General features: G+C 49.9%; 1 protein-coding gene across 1 annotated transcript in view; it reads right to left on the bottom strand.

Moving 5' to 3' along the window:
- Nucleotides 1-11362: 11362 nt before the first annotated feature.
- The window catches only part of grk6 (G protein-coupled receptor kinase 6), a 28144-nt gene continuing 17136 nt past the window's right edge, over nt 11363-22370 (bottom strand). Inside the window, exons 7-16 of the mRNA XM_084683505.1 lie at nt 21936-21999; nt 21018-21158; nt 20178-20368; nt 19762-19799; nt 18402-18491; nt 17743-17951; nt 17391-17528; nt 16945-17082; nt 15560-15694; nt 11363-15166 (exon numbers count right to left, since the gene is read on the bottom strand). Coding sequence (XP_084539631.1) covers nt 15116-15166; nt 15560-15694; nt 16945-17082; nt 17391-17528; nt 17743-17951; nt 18402-18491; nt 19762-19799; nt 20178-20368; nt 21018-21158; nt 21936-21999 — 1195 coding nt within the window. The 3' untranslated portion in view covers nt 11363-15115. The remainder of the gene's footprint in view (nt 15167-15559; nt 15695-16944; nt 17083-17390; nt 17529-17742; nt 17952-18401; nt 18492-19761; nt 19800-20177; nt 20369-21017; nt 21159-21935; nt 22000-22370) is intronic.

Below are 22370 nucleotides of genomic sequence, written 5' to 3'. Positions count from 1 at the left end.
AGGGAGGGAGGGAGGGAGGGAGGGAGGGAGGGAGGGAGGGAGGGAGGGAGGGAGGGATTGATGGAGGGAGGGAGGGAGGGAGGGAGGGAGGGAGGGAGGGAGGGAGGGAGGGAGGGAGGGAGGGAGGGAGGGATTGATGGAGGGAGGGAGGGATTGATGGAGGGAGGGATTGATGGAGGGAGGGAGGGAGGGATTGATGGAGGGAGGGATTGATGGAGGGAGGGAGGGAGGGAGGGAGGGAGGGAGGGAGGGAGGGAGGGAGGGAGGGAGGGAGGGAGGGAGGGAGGGAGGGATTGATGGAGGGATTGATGGAGGGATTGATGGAGGGATTGATGGAGGGATTGATGGAGGGAGGGAAAAAAAGGGGATGGGATTGATGGAGGGAGGGAGGGATGATGGGATTGAGGGAGGTAGGGAGGGATGATGGGAGGGAGGATGGAAAGGAAGGAGGGAGGGATGGATGATGGGAGGGAGGATGGAAAGGAAGGAGGGAGGGATGGATGATGGGAGGGAGGATGGAAAGGAAGGAGGGAGGGATGGATGATGGGAGGGAGGATGGAAAGGAAGGAGGGAGGGATGGATGATAGGAGGGAGGGATGAAGGGAGAGAGGAGGAGGAAGATAGACACCAGCACTACTGGCCCAATGTCATCAGGTGATTTGTTCCCACAGGGGGTGGGTTCTGGTCCAGATGGGAGTTGAAGTCCTGGCTTGGAGGATGTAGTCCTTTTACTCTGTCAGTGTTGGCGGTCAAATCCCAACGCAATGACAGTTGTCATATATCCTCCTGGAAAAAGTTGTTCCGATTCTCTCCAGGTAACTGCCTAGAGGCCAGCTCTGGTACTGCAGATCAGAAGGCCACGCAAACCCAGTTGTTCTTCCTGCCAAGGTCACATGGGTGCCTCATGGAGAACAGCTGGTTCTACCAGGGCACACAGTTCAGTACGGTTCCGCCTCGCTTCCGACGTTCTGCGTCCACCCCCCGGAGCGCCAGGCCCCAGGCCGTCGTTTCCCTCGCCTCAGAACCCCACAGGGTTCCACCGGTCCCAGCTGTGGAACAAAGACAAGGGGAGAACAGGGGGGCTATCATTATCAATTACATAATAAACGAACATATTTTACAAACACGGAGTATGAAATACTGAGCTGGACGGGCCCAGCTGTCTGAGTATCATGTTCTCACATCGGGGGAGGGGAGGGGGGGAGGGACATATATAGTTTGTCCCAACACACATACTACCATCCTATAGTATGTTCCTATAGGCTGCACATACTACCATACTGTTGAGTATGACCAAACACCTGTCCTACGATACTATTTAGTATGTCTAGATACTATCGGAGTCAGGTGGCTGAGCGGTTAGGGAATCAGGCTAGTAATCTGAAGGTTGCCAGTTCGATTACTGGCAATGCCAAAATGACATTGTGTCCTTGGGCAAGGCACTTCACCCTACTTGCCTCGGGGGGGAATGTCGCTGTACTTACTGTAAGTCACTCTGGATAAGAGCGTCTGCTAAATGACTAAATGTAATGTCTGAAAAAGGCTGTATGATGGAATGGCTGACATTTTGGGTCTGGAACAGGAAGGCTGAAGTGACCAGTTTCCTAGTTACAGGATGGAGAATCAGGATACTGCGATACGCTTGAACTTCCTGTTGTTCTTGTTGTTTGTGACACATCTTTATGATTTTTGTTTATTTTCTGCTCTGGTCTGCGTCCCCCTCCTCCTCGTCCTTCTCCAACAATAAGCAGCGGAAGATAGCAAGTAACACACACACTCTCTGTAAGACACACACACAAACACACACATTCTATAAGACACGCACACACACCCTTTATAAGACACCCACTCTGTAAGACACACACACACACACACACACTACAATAACGCTGAGACAGAGGCTAAGATTATTATCTCCCTGACCTTCTCAGTGTCAAACTAACTGGTCCACCTCCCTCATATATATATATAAATAAACAAATGTTTTTTTTTGTCCTCTAGTTTTTGGATTCTGGCCTACTTGATAGTCTGGTCCTTGAGCTGAACTTCTGAAGGTAAGCCTACTACTAAAGAGGGTACTCATGCATGACATGTTGTACTTGAGAAAGAGTCCTTGGGCATCAATGATGATGGACCTTTCTCCTGTGACGCACACACACACACACACTACCATCAGGTAACTATGACACTCACTCCTGCGTCAAGCTCACGATTAGACATGGAATTAGTGGGCAGGTCAGATGAAGTAACCCTATCCTTTACTCTGTGTCCTAGCTGGCTTCCTAGAGATCCTTTACTCTGTGACTCCTAGCTGGCTTCCTAGAGATCTGTAATCACTACACCCCAAGTAGAAAGCTGTCATCACATTTTACTTTGGGTCACGTGTCGGCTCAAATCTCTGCTTTGCTCAGCCTCAAACCCCCCCGCTCTCCTTCTCTCCCCCCTCTTCATTCTTGTGTTTCTTGCTTCTCCTCCTCTTCTTGCCCCTCCCTCCCTCCTCTCTGCTCCTTCTCTCCCTCCCTTTCTCCTCCTCTCCCCTCCCCTCCTCTCTGCTCCTTCTCTCCCTCCCTTTCTCCTCCTCTCCCCTCCCTCCTCTCTGCTCCTTCTCTCCCTCCCTCCCTCCTCTCTGCTCCTTCTCTCCCTCCCTTTCTCCTCCTCTCCCCTCCCCTCCTCTCTGCTCCTTCTCTCCCTCCCTTTCTCCTCCTCTCCCCTCCTCTCTGCTCCTTCTCTCCCTCCCTTTCTCCTCCTCTCTGCTCCTTCTCTCCCTCCCTTTTTCCTCCTCTCCCCTCCTCTCCCCTCCTCTCTGCTCCTCTCCCTCCCCAATCATGAGTCAACTTCTGTATACCACCTCACCCACAGAACGGTTATGAAAATCCTTTAAATAGTTCTGTCATTTGTCAAGGATTGTTCTCATGATTACATCATATTAATCTGTCATAAATAAGCTCCCTTCCATACAGGTAGATGGGCTGGTAGGACATTTGAATATCAATTATTACAGTGTTTGATTTGACGTCCTCTAAACTTTAACACTGTACATTAACTAAACAATCAGACACTGGGCACTGAACACCGTCAATAGAAATATGTTTGTACATCATGTGGTCATCTACGGTGTATCCATGCGTTAGCAGACCACTGTTATGAAAGCCAGAAGAACACCCACCTGTGTCTCAGGTACCTATCGCATGTAGCCATCTGCACGATCCACGTCCGTGGATGTCTTGACTCGCATGAGAGTTTTTATAGATCAATAGCTCAACAGTTTATTGAACAATCGTACCTCAGGTAGGCTATTGTAAAGTGATGTCAGATGTAGTCTAAATCAATTCATATCATCTTGCAATTGCGGCGCACTGCTGCATTTTTGTTCCCGGGGCAACGAAAACTGACAATGAAATCAAGACGATTGTTTAATTGGCTTACCGTTTCTGTGTCTGCGTCCCCACGCGCCCACTGTCGCGGATCGAACGTGTGTCCGAAAGATTGTATCAGTCACTATGCTCCGTTACAATGAGCGCGCTCGGGAATCTGGTGCCCGTTATTGAGTCATGTTGACAGTGCAGTTATGTCTGTGCTTTGCTTATTTTGCCATCCATCGTTGTCGCTGTAATATTTGGTGCGTGATGCTAAGTTTCTCGTATTCTCAGGTCTGTGGTCGGTATTGCCTTTCACGAGCGATGTTCGTTTGGCTCACGATCGACCGTCAGTCGTGCCGTGGAAATGAGAGACAGGCTACACGAAGCATAAACGGTATTCACCTTGGTAACCTGGCTCCTCCCTTATCCGTTAAATTCAGTCAATCTCCTCTCGCTCTCTCATCACTCGTGATATTTGGGGTGTTTACTTCATACAGATGGATGCAAGGGTTTTTTCCAAGAACGCACGACCAACTGGGTAAATGTCAGGTTGTGACCATGCGCTTGTGAGTCGAATGGCTATGGAACAATGTAATATCTTCCTTTTAGTCTTATTAGTAGCCTAACTCGTAAGTCTTTCATAGTAAAGTTCTGCGGTATTTCTGTGGAACTTCACTGTGTCTTATTAAGGTTGACATTCGGAGGCATATTCTGTCCCAGTGTAAGCGAAAGATAAGTTAACAAGCTCTATCGCATGACCGTTTACAACTCTGCAGAATAAACACGTTAAATATTAAAGCCCAATTAAGTAATGAGACCTCAGAAAACATCTGCGAACGACATCCATATTTCAGATTCACGTAATTTTCAGGAGGACAATTCCACTTCCAATTTGTCTTGACGAATTCCTTAACCCGCAAAGACTGTTTAACAGAAACATTCCCCATTCCCCACCATATGTTTTTCCAGTTAAGGCAGCAGTCTCTCATTAGCATAATCAAGTTAAACGGTTTGTTGAAACGTCATCAAAGAGTGTATTAGTGTTCTGAAGTTTCTCCCAAGTGTGTGATGAACCGTCCAAGGAGGGGGCTGTCCAGGCTGAGACTGAGCCACATCCGTTTACTGACAGTACAGCCATTGTTTATTTGTGTGTGTGTGTGTGTGTGTGTGTGAGAGAGAGTGTGTATGTATGTGTGTGTGTGTGTGTGAGAGAGTGTGTGTGTGTGTGTGTGTGTGTGTGTGGGCGTATGCATGTGTGAAAGATGACACTTGTACAACACTGCTGTCTCTAATAAGCCTAGGGAGGGTTCGATTGAGTGATCGACCACACAACTCACGTCCAAACGCCCCCAGGACCAGAACCTTAGCAAGTCATCTCTCAATCAGATGAAAACCTTCAGTGTCTCTCTCCCTCCCTCTCTCTCACACACACACACACCACTGCAACCCCCCTCTTCACCCGCTTGGCTTTCAAACATTTGATCTCCAGAAGGGCCCCCCCCCCTCCCCCTCCAGCTGTCTCCAGTCATGGTGGCCGGCCCTCCACATCAACACTGGGGCCCTTGTCCTCACCTCCCTGCTATAAAGATGCGTTTGTTCCAAACACCCATCTCTATTTGCCCCCTGTCGGCCCCCCCTGTGAGAGGGGAGGCTGATGGGCTGTGATTCAGTACGGGCCCTTGAGCCTCTGGCGGGCAGAGCAGGAGCCAGTGATGTCCTGGGGGTATGATGTCACCATGACGTCGTGGGGGTATGATGTCAAGATGTTGTCGTGGGGGTATGATTTCACCATGATGTCGTGGGGGTATGATGTCACGATGATGTCCTGGGGTTATGATGTCACGATGATATCCTGGGGGTATGATCTCCTGGGGGTATGATGTCACGATGATGTCCTGGGGGTATGATGTCACAATGATGTCTTGGGGGTATGATGTCACAATAACGTTTGGGGATCGTTTGGACTATAATTACATGGGGCCATGAAAATCGAAATTATATCTCTCTGTCTCTCTCTCTCTGTCTGTCTCTCTCTCTGTCTGTCTCTCTCTGTCTCTCTCTGTCTCTCTCTCTCTGTCTGTCTCTGTCTGTCTCTCTCTATGTCTTTCTCTCCCTGTCTCTCTCTATGTCTTTCTCTCTCTGTAGTTAGACAGGTGTTTAAGGTAGCACCTACTTCTGAGTATAATCAATTATACATTTGCTTTATTGAATACAGAAGGTCATTCAAGACCTCTGGAGCCCGAGAGTCTGGAAACAGATTACAATCACCCAGCATGCTGTTAGTGGGTGTGTGTGTGTGTGGGGGGGGGGGGGTCTGTTGTGGTGTGTGTGTTCAGGTGTGTGTATGTGTCCAGATACATGTGTGTGTGTGTCTACAGGTGTGTGTGTGTGTCTACAGGTGTGTTTCTACAGGTGTGTGTGTGTGTGTCTACAGGTGTGTGTCTACAGGTGTGTGTGTGTGTGTGTCTACAGGTGTGTGTGTGTGACTACAGGTGTGTGTGTGTGTCTACAGGTGTGTGTCTACAGGTGTGTGTGTGTGTCTACAGGTGTGTGTCTACAGGTGGTGTGTGTGTGCACAGGCCTGTGTGTGTTTCTCCCACGTCCCCACACCTCCCTGCTGTGGCGGACGTGCCAGACATGTGGTCTGTTACCCAGGAACACCCTGCGTTCCCGTCAGCACCAGCAGCCACACGGAGGAAGAGCCCCCGCATGGTGCTGTTCTGTGCTCCTGAACGCTGAACGGTTTACCAAAAAACCCAGAGCCTTCTGCTCGTCGTCTGCATGTAATCGTTCTGTGCTCTAGAACAGAACAACAGAGCACTTTGCCGTGCACTCCGTGTTCCAGGCACGGAATCGCACATTGCTACAGGTGTGACCCCCCAAACCCCCTTTCCATAACATGCATCGATGGGAGACATGAAAGCCCACAATCCAGTTGCTGCAGCAAAGTGCTGGGAGGGAGAATGCCAGTCCAATGAACTCGTTTTGACTCGTGAGGTGAGTGTTGTGTTTCCACGCGACGCGAACGTGAGCTCGCTGGGGAGAGTAGGGGAGAGGCTCTGAATGTGGATGAAGGATTAAGCTGCCATGCAGAGGCAGTGTGACCTCCCCTTTGGAGACATCCTCACACCGCGAGCAGGATGGCAAACCATTTAGACAGGCCAGTATCTGATCGCTATGACAACACTCAGAAGGATTATCATAGATATTACATAAAGAGCAGTTTGGACCGGTCTCTCTCTCTGCTCTCTCGTTCTCTCTCTTTCACTCTCTCTCACTCTCTATCTTTCACTGTCTCTTTCACTCTCTCTCTTCTCTCTCTCTGTAAGTCTGTCTGTTTCTCTCATTCCTCTCTTTTATCTCTCTCTCTCTCTGTCTCTCTGTCTCTCTCTCTCTCTGTCTCTCTGTCTCTCTCTCTCTCTCTCTCTCTCTCTCTCTCTCTCTCTCTCTCTCTCTCTCTCTCTCTCTCTCTCTCTCTCTCTCTCTCCCCGTTCCACTCAGTGAGTGTTGTGTTTGTGCCGTGCAAGATAACAACAGTGACAACAGGAGAGAGGGGACCTTCATCTCCCCTTTCCTCCCCCTCCCCCTCTTCACCTCACCCCCTTTCTTTACTCCTCTCTCCTTTCCTCCCCCTCCCCCTCTTCACCTCACCCCCTTTCTTTACTCCTCTCTCCTTTCCTCCCCCTCCCCCTCTTCACCTCACCCCCTTTCTTTACTCCTCTCTCCTTTCCTCCCCCTCCCCCTCTTCACCTCACCCCCTTTCTTTACTCCTCTCTCCTTTCCTCCCCCTCCCCCTCTTCACCTCACCCCCTTTCTTTACTCCTCTCTCCTTTCCTCCCCCTCCCCCTCTTCACCTCACCCCCTTTCTTTACTCCTCTCTCCTTTCCTCCCCCTCCCCCTCTTCACCTCACCCCCTTTCTTTACTCCTCTCTCCTTTCCTCCCCCTCCCCCTCTTCACCTCACCCCCTTTCTTTACTCCTCTCTCCTTTCCTCCCCCTCCCCCTCTTCACCTCACCCCCTTTCTTTACTCCTCTCTCCTTTCCTCCCCCTCCCCCTCTTCACCTCACCCCCTTTCTTTACTCCTCTCTCCTTTCCTCCCCCTCCCCCTCTTCACCTCACCCCCTTTCTTTACTCCTCTCTCCTTTCCTCCCCCTCCCCCTCTTCACCTCACCCCCTTTCTTTACTCCTCTCTCCTTTCCTCCCCCTCCCCCTCTTCACCTCACCCCCTTTCTTTACTCCTCTCTCCTTTCCTCCCCCTCCCCCTCTTCACCTCACCCCCTTTCTTTACTCCTCTCTCCTTTCATCTCCCCCTTCTTCTGGCCCCACTCTCTCCTCTCACTCTCCAGAAACTCTCAACTCTGCAGCACACTGGCTGGCTGGCTGGCTGGCCTTCTGGCTGGATTGTTGATGAGATGTATTGAAGCCGCTGGCTGGAGGTCTTTAGGACCCTGCCATCTCTGTCAAGATGGTTTGTTCTTTTTTCTGAAAAGCAACAATATTTCTTCCTCTGTGCTGGCTGGTCTAACCCCCCCCCCCTCTCCCTCCCCTGTCTCTCTCTCTCCCCCCCCCCCCCCACCCTCTCTCTCTCCCTTTCTTTCTTACTTCCTTATCCAGTAGGTTTTAACAACAGAAACCATAGAAAAGAGGAATTTTTCACCAACACAATCAGCCAATCATGAGTCATGTTGCTATTTGTAATCATCCCAACAAGCAACTGGGGCATGTGATTGCCCCTCTCATTCCTCTCACACACACACACACATGCACACACAAGCACTCAATCACGTACAAACACCCCCCCCCCCCACACACACACACACACACACACACACATACACAAAACACACACAATCAACGACACATTCAAGAGTCTTAACAGATCATTTTGATGCTAATCTCCTGCAGCAACGTTGACCATCACTGAAGGTTGAGTACGTGCCGAATGTTCTGTGACACTGTGTCGGTCATTAGAGGAAAGCAGCCTTTCGATCACCAAACACACCAACCTTGAGTTCTTGTCAGGGCAATCCCTTTCTCATTTCCTTTGATTCAATAGTTTTATTCTAACACTTTTGTTTCGATGGAGGGAGGAGATGAAGGAGTGAGGGCATGGGAACACTCTGTACCGCACTCTCCTCAGAGAAAGATCAGAATCTTCCTCAACTCTCTCTTTCTCTTCTCTTTTTCTTCTTTTGTCTCTCTCCCTCCCTCTCTCTCCCTCTCCCTACCTCTCTCCCTCTCCCTCTCCGTCCCTCTCCCTATCTCTCTCTCCCTCTCCCTCTCCCTCCCTCTCTCTCTCTCTCTCTCTCTCTCTCTCTCCCTCTCCCTCTCCCTCCCTCTCTCCCTCTCCCTCTCCCTCTCTCTCTCTCCCTCTCTCTCTCTCTCTCTCTCTCTCTCTCTCTCTCTCTCCCTCTCCCTCTCCCTCTCCCTCCCTCTCCCTCCCTCTCCCTCCCTCCCTCCCTCTCCCTCCCTCTCCCTCTCTCTCCCTCTCTCTCTCTCTCTCTCTCTCTCTCTCTCTCTCTCTCTCTCTCTCTCTCTCTCTCTCACACTCCACTCCCTCCCGCCCACACACACACACGTTCTCTCACCCAGCTCAGTGTGTGCTGGACAAACTGTACCGCACCTCCTCTGGCTGGTGCAAGGGCTTCTGCAACAGTTCAACCAGAGTCCTGGAGGACTCCAAATCCCAGACACAGACGTGACGTTAGCTTCCCATCAGGCACCTGCGCTTCCTGGATTCCATCCTCGGGTCAGAGGTCGGGTCCATCTCGGGTCAGCTCGCGCCACCAGGGACATTTCCCAGCATGCCAAGCAGGTGAACCGTGGTAACCTGGGGCGTGTGACTCACACTCATGTGGCCGAGTGGTTTCACCCTGCTCCTGGGTTGGCTGGTGTGTGTGTGGTCAGGGAAAGGGCAGGGATCTTGTGATGGGATGGGATATGACGCCATAAGTGTGTGTGTGTGTGACTGTGTGAGAGTGTGTGTGTGTGTGAGTGTGTGTGTGTGAGCGAGAGACACAGAGTGTGACTGACACACGGCGTCCTCTCTAATCCAGATGGTATCGATGACACAGCACGCCTGAAACACAATGGAGTCCTGTGTGACTGCTGTGGCCGGGGTTTTGTTCTTTCCCCCTCCTCCTCCCTTCGCTTCTCTCCCCCCATCTCCCTCCGTCAACCCGTCCTTGTCTGCCCTCCCCCCCCCCCACCCTGGGTATTTTCCCAACACTGAAGGGGGTGTGACGTACTCCTCTTGGTTTCCCAGAAGCAGGAAGCACCCAGCGGGCCGACAGCTTGTCCCTCTCCCCCCCCCCTCTGTGCCGACGTAAACTACCCTGGTGGTTCAGCTTCTGAATGTCAGACAACACTTGCTCACACTCATCCAGTTCTCTCTCTCTTTCTCTCTCTCTCTCTCTCTCTCTCTCTCTCTCTCTCTCTCTCTCTCTCTCTCTCTCTCTCTCTCTCTCTCTCTCTCTCTCTCTCTGTTTCTCTCCCCCCCCCCTCTCTCTCTCTCTCTCTCTCTCTCTCAATGTCTCTCTCCCCCTCTCTCTCTATATATCTCTCTCTCTCTTTCTCCCCTCTTCCCCCAACATGCTAAAACAACACTCTGACGTACCATAACTAGAAGGTCTGGGTCATTTTCATTCTGGGAATGTGTTTTTTTGTGTTTTGGACTGGAGATGGACTTCCCCAAACAGACTTCACAGGCTTCGCTCTCCATGAGGGACTGACACGGCTGCAGTTTGTGGGTGTGTGTCTGTGTGTTAGTATGAGATCCATAAAGGAACCAGAACGTTCCACTTCCACAGTTAGAACCGGAGGAGGAGCTTGGAGCTCGTGCAAGAGTGTTCTCTGCAGTTGTTCGCAGGTGGACACCAGCACCAATTAGAGACGGCTTTGTCCCGGGACGTGGAAATCCAGTCTTAAATGAGGTTTAGGAAGGTATGTGTGTGACAGAGAGAGAGAGAGAGAGAGAGAGAGAGAGAGAGAGAGAGAGAGAGAGGGCAGTTATTACTAATCAGGTAATGTACTTCTCACAACAACAAACGAAGCGACCTTGGTGATGCACGACAGAGAGAGAGAGAAAAAACAGTTGCCTTGGCAGCAGCACTCTCTCCCTCCCTCTCTCTTTTTATCACTGTCCCTGTATCTCGATCTCTCACTATATCCCCCTCTTTCTTTCTTAATGTCTTATCTCCTTCTCCTTTCGGTTTTCTGATGAAGTTCACCATTGTAAAGCCACACTCTTACCATAAGTCTATGATACACTCTCTCTCTCTCTTGTATCCTTTAGTGCTATTTCTCTCAAAATGTTCCCAATTTTCCTCACCATTAAAAAAAAACACGTCTATTTGCGGCATTATTTATTAATTTTAAATCCCTTTTAAAGTGAGTTGCTTAGCAACGGCGGGAGAGGGGGGAGAGCGAGGAGGAGAGGTGTAAGGAAGTGATGGAGGAGAGGAGGACAGAGCGATTTGGAGAGAACAAAAACAAGCGTGTCCTCACAAGCCGGGTGAAAATAACACCTGGGACAGAGAGGCTTCTGGGTAACGAGGAGAAAGTCACCTCCTGATTGGTTCAGAGTCTCCGCCAGCTGGAGTGAAGACGTCTTGGAGGTCGGGCTGTGACACAGCAGATTCTGCAGACTTCCTGGGAAGCGACACGGCGACCAATCACCTGGGGTGCATCAGACCCGTTGCCACGGGATACGACTTCTCCCCAGCCTGGTACAGAAGGAACATGAGATGGGCTGCGCCCAGAATCGCATATTTTGACTTTAAGCAGAACTGCAGCTGCCCTACCAAGTACACACTGTTGCATGCAGAATGCACAATAATACTCAGCTCAGTCAGGTTTGTATCAGTCTTGAGACTCTGCATCCACGATGATTCCTTCTGTCTACATTCCTTGTGTCAAACCAGGACATTGAAAATAGATAAAGGTTTTCTCGGTAGGAGAGAGAACATGGTGACACAGAATAGAGGTGACACAGACAAGTGGTGCTCGATGGACAGGTGCTTGGTTTAATACGGCATTCATACAAGGATGTTTACAAAGCAGTTGTCGTCCAATGAACAGGTCAATAATGGCATTATGGAATACACAGTGACAAACTACAGCATTTGACATGATGAACTGGTAAAAAAAAATACAATTAAAATAACAAAAGATACTGTAGTTTGGGGGAAAAAATTACATAAACCAAAAGAGAATGGTAAAATAAATTAGGTGAAAAATCTGACAGTCGGTTTTGATGCGGGCTGTCCCCTCTCCCCTCCGCACACACCACCTCAGTCTCCTAGCGAACTCGCCAGTTTGACAAACGCCTAACTCCACTTCCCCAGAGAGCCCCACAGATCCTCAAATCAGAAGCCTTAAAGGTTACATGTGGATTATAAAAACATTTTAGAGGTAAAATTCAACAAATACATGAATGTTTTTTTATTTCTTTTTGTAGAAAAGGAAACATGTCCCTGAAACGTTTTCAAGGTTCTTAATCGCCAGGGGAAAGTGGAAACTGGACTGCCAAAAACAAACAAACAAACAAACAGAAAAATCAACAGGGCCCGTAACCAGGGCAACACACCTCTTGACCTACGACCTTCTACAACTGAGGTAAAATGCATGTTTTGGTAACGTGAAGAACAACTGTTGCCCCTTCCCCCTCCTCACACACACACACACACACACGCGCACACACACACAGTTGTTGGCAGTGACTTACTCAGTGTTTTCACACAGCTCCCTATACATGGATGGCCAACCAGTGGTTATGGTAACACTTAGACACGCACCCACACACACTTAAGTACCCCCTGCATTCACAAACACACACACACACACCGTTGTGAAGAACGTAACATCAGTGCATTGTAAGAGGAAAGGGTTAAATGACACAGGGCCTCCCTCTCCTTACTCACAGTGATTTTAAGCCTGGCTCAGAGGCACACTCACACACACTCACACACACTCACACACACAGTATCGCCCTTGAGTTGCTGTGGTAGTTTGATTACAACTGTAAAAAAAAAAATGCATCCTTATTATTGCTAAAAAAGAAAACGTAGTAGAACAACAACACTGTACAGTACTGTTGAGACTGGAATGTTCAACTGACACACACAATCACACACACACACACACAGAGCACACGTTGAAAGTGAAAAGATGGCAGACAGGGTCTGACAGGGTCCACAATTGTTTCAGGAGTCCATGTTAGACATTGTCCCTGATTTCAACCTGGCCCCTCCCATTGCCCTTTGACCTCTTCCTCTTGGAGTCCAATCAGAGTCTCTGGGCAAGAGTTCAGAGGGGAGCAGTCCTAGTGGTGTGCCGGGGGGTCAGGGGTCAGGGAGACCTCTGCCTCACACACACCAGAAGAACAACGCAGGGTTGACATGGCAACAAGATACATGAGCTACACAGCAGTATCAGAGAGAGAAGAGAGAGAGAGAGAGAGTAGAGAGAGAGAGAGAGAGAGAGAGTAGAGAGAGAGAGAGAGAGAGAGAGAGAGAGAGAGAGAGAGAGAGAGAGAGAGAGAGAGAGAGAGAGAGAGAGAGAGAGAGAGAGAGAGAGAGAGAGAGAGAGTAGAGAGAGAGAGAGAGAGGGAGAGAGAGGGGCAACACAAGATGACTGGAACCTCCTCAACACATCCTTTCATTGTCACGTTTCTCTTGAACAACGATACTTAAACAGAGAACCTTCCAACTCCAAAGGCACCTTGAGAAGGAAGGACTAACCAAGAGACAAACCAAGAGACAACAAACCAGTGTCTCATGTTGCCTAGACGACGACAGAGAGACAACCAGACCTGAGCCAAACAGCACATGTCGAATCCGTGAAACATTTGGGAAAATTTGACACAAGAAAGTGCCTTCAACATGTCAATAGAGTTGTTGTTGAACATTGAAAGAAAAACGTTAACAGACGATGAATAATAATATACAGTTTTCCATGAAAGCGGTTTGATAGTTTTACCTCAATATGTTCTACTTTGAGGGACGTTCTGAGGACTGCATGGGTTGCTATTGAACTGGGTAGCTGACAACAGGAGCAACCCATCAAGTATTTCACAGTATCTGCAAATAGTATTTGACCCAAATCTGTTCAGCAGCCCAACAGTTAAGCCTCATAGGGAAGCAACCTTCACAAATTCAAATGTCCTTTTTTGGGGGGAAAAGGAATACCTATAATAATATATATATATGTGTGTTGTGTTGGTGAAAATATATAATATACCTAAAATAATACCTCTGACTCAACGTGTCAGGAGAGGCGACCATTTTGTAGTTCGAACCAGATCGTTTTGTAGTCCAAACCAGACCGATTTGTAGTTCAAACTAGATTGTTTTGTAGTTCGAACCAGATTATTTTGTAGTTCGAACCAGATCGTTTTGTAGTTCGAACCAGATCGTTTTGTAGTTCGAACCAGATCGTTTTGTAGTTCGAACCAGATCGTTTTGTAGTTCGAACCAGATCGTTTTGTAGTTCGAACCAGATCGTTTTGTAGTTTGAACCAGATCGTTTTGTTCGAATCAAATCCATAGGAAGTCGCGTCCTGCGCTTTACAGAGTTTCAAATAGCTCACACCCCTGAGTCGCATCTTCCTCCCATCCTCCGTAATGTCTACATCTACAACTCAGCTGATGTCTACATCTACAACTCAGCTGATGTCTACATCTACAACTCAACTGATGTCTACATCTACAACTCAGCTGATGTCTACATCTACAACTCAGCTGATGTCTACATCTACAACTCAGCTGATGTCTACATCTACAACTCAGCTGATGTCTACATCTACAACTCAGCTGATGTCTACATCTACAACTCAGCTGATGTCTACATCTACAACTCAGCTGATGTCTACATCTACAACTCAGCTGATGTCTACATCTACAACTCAGCTGATGTCTACATCTACAACTCAGCTGATGTCTACATCTACAACTCAGCTGATGTCTAGATCTACAACTCAGCTGATGTCTACATCTACAACTCAGCTGGCTGGGGGAAGCTCTTGCCCCGCGTGTCACATGAGTGATCTTGTCAGGGAGGACGGAGGGAAGAGACGCTCTGTTCATCTGAGTGTGGTCTATGAGGTTGTCCTATTCATTTGGCCTATCGATCTTATATTGGACTAACATAGATGTAGATCATAGATCTTATCCAGATATTGGATATAGACCCTACTGTCCTAGTGGTGTGATTGTGAACTGCAGATTTGTCTAGTCTATTAACTCTCTATTTGACAGGCGTCTATGGCGATCCCAGTATGAACATGTAGAAACACATCTCTAAAAGATACCTCAGTCTTATGTTCTCTCCAGGCCACTGTGGCATTCAGTCTAACGCGTCCTCAGTTGATTGTCTGGAGAATTAACACCACATAAATAAAGAGAAATATATATTTATACATATATAGACTGTATATGTGTATATATATAAATATAAGAAATATCTATGGGTTTTGTGGGCGGTCGTTGTTAAGTGCCACGGTTGTAAATGGCACGCTACAGACGTGGAGGTGCAAGGGATTGAGGGAAAGGTGGACAACATCGACAGTGTGACACAAGGGGAGTGGGCTCACCTGATCTATAGTTGCGGATCATGACACACATTTAAATAACATTATGGCTATATACTGAAAATATACATTCCGATATTTATATATAGAACTATCTTAGAAATACAAATGTGCAAAATTTGTAAACAAATCAGAGCTCCTAGGGTCAAGGGTCAGGGGTCAGGGGTTGTCACAGCCTCGTTGGTTCCTCATCGCTATCGCTGCAGTTACCACAGCAGTCCTGAGGGGGGTGACAGAGAGCAGGATGTTACTGAGGGGGACGGCAGGGGGGACAGAGAAGAAGAACACAGTCAAGGATGTTCACCACTCACACACAACAGAGTGAAAGAGGATTTGAAATCTTTCATTTTCCCCAAATCTTTGATTGTTCGCATGACTGCCTGGAATTTAAGCTGCCGTTTCTAAAGGTTTTTAAAAGGTTTTCTAAAAACGTTTCTAAAGGTTTGAACAAAAAAAAAAAAGTTTTGAAAGGTTGAACAAAGTTTCTTTTCAAAAATAGGTTTGCATCATTGATAAGTACTTGATGAGGACTCTGCTAAACTCTACAGGGCTCGCAACTAACTTGTTTCCTCATATTACCGTACCGAAGTGTGTGTCTGCTTGCTGGCCTCACCTGTCTGCCAAACAGCCTCTGGAGCAGCCCCTGCTTGGGAGGGGGTGAGGGCTGGCCCCTCCAGTCCAGATCCGGGGGGATGGTCCCGTCGTGGTAGAACACGTTCAGCTCCATGAAACACTCTGACTCGATCATCTGGAGGGGGGAAGGGGGTTCAGTTATCATCTGGAGGGGGGAAGGGGGTTCAGTTATCATCTGGAGGGTGGAAGGGGGTTCAGTTAACATCTGGAGGGGGGAAGGGGGTTCAGTTATCATCTGGAGGGGGGAAGGGGGTTCAGTTATCATCTGGAGGGGGGAAGGGGGTTCAGTTATCATCTGGAGGGGGGAAAGGGGTTCAGTTATCATCTGGAGGGGGGAAGGGGGTTCAGTTAACATCTGGAGGGGGGAAGGGGGTTCAGTTAACATCTGGAGGGGGGAAGGGGGTTCAGTTATCATCTGGAGGGGGGAAGGGGGTTCAGTTATCATCTGGAGGGGGGAAGGGGGTTCAGTTATCATCTGGAGGGGGGAAGGGGGTTCAGTTATCATCTGGAGGGGGGAAGGGGGTTCAGTTATCATCTGGAGGGTGGAAGGGGTTTCAGTTATCATCTGGAGGGGGGAAGGGGGTTCAGTTATCATCTGGAGGGGGGAAGGGGGTTCAGTTATCATCTGGAGGGGGGAAGGGGGTTCAGTTATCATCTGGAGGGGGGAAGGGGGTTCAGTTATCATCTGGAGGGGGGAAGGGGGTTCAGTTATCATCTGGAGGGGGGAAGGGGCTTCAGTTATCATCTGGAGGGGGGAAGGGGGTTCAGTTATCATCTGGAGGGGGGAAGGGGGTTCAGTTATTTATTGATTAAATGAATAAGTCGCTCTGGATAAGAGCGTCTGCTAAATGACTAAATGCGAATGCTGATTGGCTTCATTGAAAGTCACAGTCTGTGATGCCTGGTATTGGGTTGGGCTTCTGTGTTGTTATCCTGTTTTGAAAGTGTTGACTTCCTGTTTTGAAAGTGTTGACTTCCTGTTTTGAAAGTGTTGACTTCCTGTTTGATTGTAATGTATGAGAACATATTGAGTGTGAGAGTGTGTGTGTGAGTGTATCTGTGTCTGTGTGTATCTGTGTGTGTGGGGGAGTCAGGTGGCTGAGCGGTTAGGGAATCGGGCTAGTAATCAGAAGGTTGCCGGTTCAATAGTGAAAAATTATGTTGTGTCCTTGGGCAAGGCACTTCACCCTACTTGCCTCGGGGGGGGAGGGCGGGGGGGGGGGGATGTCCCTGTACTTACTGTAAGTCGCTCTGGATAAGAGCGTCTGCTATATGACTAAATGTAATGTAAATGCGTGTGTGTATCTGTGTGTGTGAGTGTATCTGTGTGTGTGTATCTCTCTCTGTGTGTGTGTGTGTGTATACCTCATTCTGCCAGGGGATGGACACACAGCCAGTAGACACCTTGGAGTAGAATGAGTCGTCTTTGGCCTCCAGTTCCACCCCCTTCACTGTGGAGAACTGCTCAATGTCCAGCACGTCTTTACAGTAAATAGCCTGGGGCTGGAGACACACACACGTATACATACACACACACATTTTTTTAAATTGTTATTATTGTTCATTCATAATTATTAACTGTTGATAACCATCGTAGCTCATATAGAATCACAACTCGCAGTATTTCTTATTTATTACAGGTTTAAATAGGCCTGTAGGAAACAGCAAGACCAAATATCTGCAGTACACCTGCAGCTGTTACGAATGGCAAAAGGGCTTGAAACGTGGTGCTAGTTAGCTACTTCGCTAGTTAGCAAGCTAGCTAGTTAGCGAGCTAGCTATTTAGCTAGTTAGCGAGCTAGCAAACTTACGTCAGGGATGAAGGGAGCCTTCAGTATGCCTGCCTCCAGGCGCTTGAAGTTGATGGAGCGGAAGATGGGATGGGCCTTCACCTCCGAGGCTCCGCCCCCCTTGCACCCCAGCCTCTCATTGGGCTCCTTGGCCAGCAGCTGGGTAAGGCAAACAGGAAGTGTGTATGAGTGGCAGCCGGGTAACCGAGCAACAAGAAGCAGGTGATAATCGTTGTTGTTTTCGATGACAGTTTTCCATTTTGTTTCAATGACGTTCCACAGAAAAAGGATTCGACCAACGGAATGGACCGAACGATCGGACAGACTGATTGACGTGTGGGTGTGTCTCCCGCGTGCAGACAGCCAGACTGACCATCTGACAGAGAGACTTGGCGTCGTCTGAGAACTTGTGCGAGTACTCTTCCTCCACGTCGCGGACCAGCCGCTCCACCTCCTCGCGCTTGATCTTCTTCTTCCTCTGCTGGAAGGGCGACTGGCCCTCGATCATCTCATACAGCAAGCAGCCCAGCGCCCACCAGTCGGGACTGAAGATGTAGCGCTCGTTCTTCACCACCTCCGGAGCTGACCCACACACCGAGGGAAGGGTGGAGGGGTGGAGGGAGGGGTGGAGGGAGGGAGGCAGGGGTGGAGGGAGGGAGGGAGGGGTGGAGGGAGGGAGGCAGGGGTGGAGGGAGGGAGGGGTGGAGGGAAGGAGGGGTGGAGGGAGGGAGGGGTGGAGGGAGGGGTGGAGGGAGGCAGGGGTGGAGGGAGGGAGGGAGGGAGGGGTGGAGGGAGGGAGGGAGGGAGGCAGGGGTGGAGGGAGGGAGGGGTGGATGGAGGGAGGGGTGGAGGGAAGGAGAGAGGGAAAGACGTAGACACGAACAGACGGACGGAGGGGTGGAAGGATACACACACACACACACAGCAGGAGAGGAAAAACACACAAAGGTTCAGTCGAACAACCCGAGTGACTGAAAGCAGCTGGGAGTTAACTCTGCAGGGGAAGCCTGGGGGCCGTGTGGAGGTACTCACCCATGTAGCCCACCGTTCCCACCCTGCCCTTGATGGTCTGGCCCTCAGGCACGTAGACAGACAGACCCAGGTCAGAGATCCGGATGTGGCCTGTCAGAACACACACACACAAACACACACACACACGGTCAACACTACACACATACACACCCACAGTTCCACCACAGGCAGCCTTGTGTGTGTGTGTGTGTGTGAGGAGGGGGGTGAAGGAGAGGTGAAACGTTCAGGGAGCCAGCAGAGACGTTGTGAACTTAAGAGACAGAGATTGCATCTGCCTGTAAACCCTCCACATGGTCGTCTGGGTGGAGGGAGCTCTGTGTGGATATCTGATCGGGCTCCACCGGGGGTTACAGTGGGGGCACACACTTAATGGACGGTTTAAAACGTTTGATCGGCAAATTCAACCCCCCCCCCCCCACACACACACACCCTCCCTCCCTCCCTCCCTCCCTCCCTCCCTCCCTCCCTCCCTCCCTCCCTCCCTCCCTCCCTCCCTCCCTCCCTCCCTCCCTCCCTCCCTCCCTCCCTCACACACACACACAAAGAAATTTCATTTATTCAACCTCATTGCACAACACAAGCTACAAACACGAGTCACACTTTGTGGTTTTGGCTCTGCATCCGCCGTTTACCAAACAAGGCCGTTATGTAACCCCAATTTAAACATGCTATACCCATGTAGAACACTTCACTGCAGATCGAAAGGTTTTAGGTTCGAATCCCAACCCTTTTTCTGCTCAATGGATACCTCATTTTATGCTCTGTAAGGCATTGTGAAGGCAAAACTGGTGCTATGCTTTGGTTCTTTTCGCAGCCAGCGTCTCCCTCTAGTGGCGGGCTTGGAGAACTACACCCAGAGCCGGAAGAAAACACAGAGATGAGGGAGTACGGCCTGAAGTCAGGAGGGTGTTTGGGGTTTACAAGGCAGGGATTACATTTACATTACATTTATTTATTTAGCAGATGCTCTTATCCAGAGTGACTTACAGTAAGTACAGGGATATCCCCCCCCCCCCAAGGCAAGTAGGGTGAAGTGCCTTGCCCAAGGACACAACGTAATTTTGCACCGGCGGGAATTGAACGGGCAACCTTCTTATTAATAGCTCGATTCCCTAACCGCTCAGCCATCTGACCCCTGACCATCTGAAGGGATCTTAATATTCTCACCCCAGGCAGAGAGAGAGTGGGGGAGGGACGGAGTGAAAGAGATGTGAGAGAGCGAGTGAGCTGTTGAGCTTTTGACTACAGATCAAGAGGTAAAAGGTTCAAATCCCCCCTCCCCCCATGCGTCGCTTTGGATAGAAGCAGGGCCAGTGGAGAGGTCGGTCGTCTCACGTTCTCAGACGTCTCGTCGACTCACCGTGGTCGTCCAGGAGGATGTTCTCCGGCTTCAGGTCCCTGGAAGAGAGAAGCACGCGAACGGAGGAGAGAGTTACAGGAAGGTCAGTCCTCTGTCCCTCCAGCACAGAGACGAGGAGAGTTCCGTAAACAACACACTCTCCTGGGATCTCTCTCATTCCCTGTCTTCTCCATCTCTCTCGTATCTCCCTTCCACCTCCCTCCCTCCTTTCCTCTCTCTCTTTCTCTCTCTCTGTCTCTCTCTATCTCTCTCTCCCTCCCTCCCTCCCTCTCTCTCGCCTCTGTGCTCGGCCTGTGGTTGACACTGGTGGGTGGAAGGTTGTGTAAGTGAGTTTCCTCTGCTTGACGGATGTATGAGTATGTATGTATCTGTGTGTGTGTGTGTGTGTGGGTGTGTATCTGTGTGTGTGTGCTGACCGGTAGACGATCCTCTCTCGGTGCAGATCCTCCAGCCCGCAGGACAGCTCAGCGGCGTAAAAGATGGCCCTGGTCTCGTCGAAGCCCGCCTCGCCCATGTGGTAGATGTGGAACTTGAGGTCTCCCCCGTTCATCAGCGTCAACACCAGGCACAGCGCGTCCTTCGTCTCGTATGCGTACGCTAGACTCACCTCCACGGAGCGCGCACACACAAACACGCAATTACAGATATTCATTGACGCACGCAAACACCCATGTGTACACACACACACACACACGCAGAGAAGGAGAGAGAAAGAGAGGACTTACAAGCCTGTGTTGTTGTGAAGTGATCGACTCGAGCAGATTATTAGATCAGTTACATTTCGTGGAAGCTTCAGCTAAATGTACCCATCATTAGTTAAGGTTAGCTAGGTGGCCCTCTATAGAAGATGCAGGGCGATGGTTGAATTGGACTAAATAACACACAGAAATTGTGTGGGAACCAGAAACCCATTGTCCTATTTGGCAGGACCCTGGGTCCGTCTGACAGCGGCCCAAACCCAACAGCCCCCCACACTGAGCCGTGTGACCCAGCCAAACAAAACAAACGCACCCAGAACCGAACCCTGATGTTTTCTTTTAATTACTCCATTTATTTTTGTTTTCCTGACATGAAGCCTTTGCTGGGGTGAGCTAAGATGACCTGGTCAGGGGGAGCTAGCTAGCACGGTAGCTAGCTAGCTAGCCTGTCTGTCTGCCTGCTTCCTGTTTCCTGCTTCCTGTTTCCTGCTTCCTGTTTCCTGCTTCCTGTTTCTTGCTTCCTGTTTCCTGTCTGTAGTGGGATGGCGCTGGACTCACTACGAATCTGCTGTTGACCTTCTCCAGGATCTGCTTCTCGTTGAGAGCCATGGACTCTCCCTTCCTCTTCTTGATCCTCTTCTTCTCCAGCTTCTTACAGGCGTACATCTTCCCCGTGGCTCGAACCTGACACGCACACACCTGGAGGGAGGAAGGGAGGGAGGGGGGAGGGAGGGAGGGAGGGAGGGGGGAGGAGGGGAGGGAGGGAGAGGGGGGGGGAGGGGGGAGGAGGGGAGGGAGGGAGAGAGGGGGGGAGGGGGGAGGGAGGAGGGGAGGGAGGGAGGGAGGGGGGAGGAGGGGAGGGAGGGAGGGAGGGGGGAGGAGGGGAGGGAGGGAGAGAGGGGGGAGGAGGGGAGGGAGGGAGAGAGGGGGGAGGGGGGAGGGAGGAGGGGAGGGAGGGAGGGAGGGGGGGAGGAGGGGAGGGAGGGAGGGGATTTTAACACACCTTTATTAGTCCTTCACAGGTTTGTTAGACATTAACATGCCCCAGAGAGCACAACTAGACCATCGATAACATCGATATCAAAACCTAACACTAAAGAGCCATTAACAAAACCTCTGGCACTAGAAAGAGAAACGAAAGTAGAGAGGGAGAGAGAGACTGAGAGTGACAGAGAGACGGAGGGATACGCATGTGTGTATTTGTGGAGAGAGAGGGAGAGAGAGGGAGAGAGGGAGGAGAAGGGATGAGGTCAGTTCACATGAGAGGAAAACATGGGAGTTGTTAGCCACGGCCCCTGCAGGAAGACACACAAAGACACAATTGATCAAATCGATCATATTCTCGGCGCCGTTCAATTAGCTTCTTCCAGATGGGTGCCTCAACAAACCCAAGAGGACCCCTTGGGGGGGGGGGGGTCACCGGGTGGAGGGGAGTTGGATGGGGTTAGGGAGAGAGAGAAAAAGAGAGAGACTCACCTCTCCAAAACCTCCTTTTCCTAGTACCCTGTACTGACGGAATGTGTTCTTGGTGATTGGCTGCCTGTTGGAGGGAGGTGAGACAGAAAGAAAAGGAGAGAGAGAAAAGAAGAGAGAAAAGGAGAGAGAGAAAAGGAGGGAGAAAAGAAGAGAGAGAAAAGGAGAGAGAGAAAAGAAGAGAGATACAGACAAACACGAGAATGAATAGTAGTACTTTGTCACAGGTCTCTAACAGTACTGTCCTTTAGGGATGGTTCATGAACCAAACGCTGATCAAATCTATCTATTTTATTCTGCTGGGAGGACTAGAGCTGGCCAATCACCAAGGAGAACACAAGGGTGGCCTTATGGGAGTGTGAGTTTGGTTAAGATGGGTCAAGTGATGAGAGAGGGGGGGGTAAGACACGTTGTGTCTCCTTGCTAATATCCACAACT

The sequence above is a fragment of the Hypomesus nipponensis genome, chromosome 20 (assembly GCF_054491055.1).
Source record: "Hypomesus nipponensis isolate SF chromosome 20, ASM5449105v1, whole genome shotgun sequence".
Classification (NCBI taxonomy): domain Eukaryota; kingdom Metazoa; phylum Chordata; class Actinopteri; order Osmeriformes; family Osmeridae; genus Hypomesus; species Hypomesus nipponensis.
Note: the sequence above shows the minus strand (reverse complement) of the source record. Positions and strands in the feature narration are given on the sequence as shown.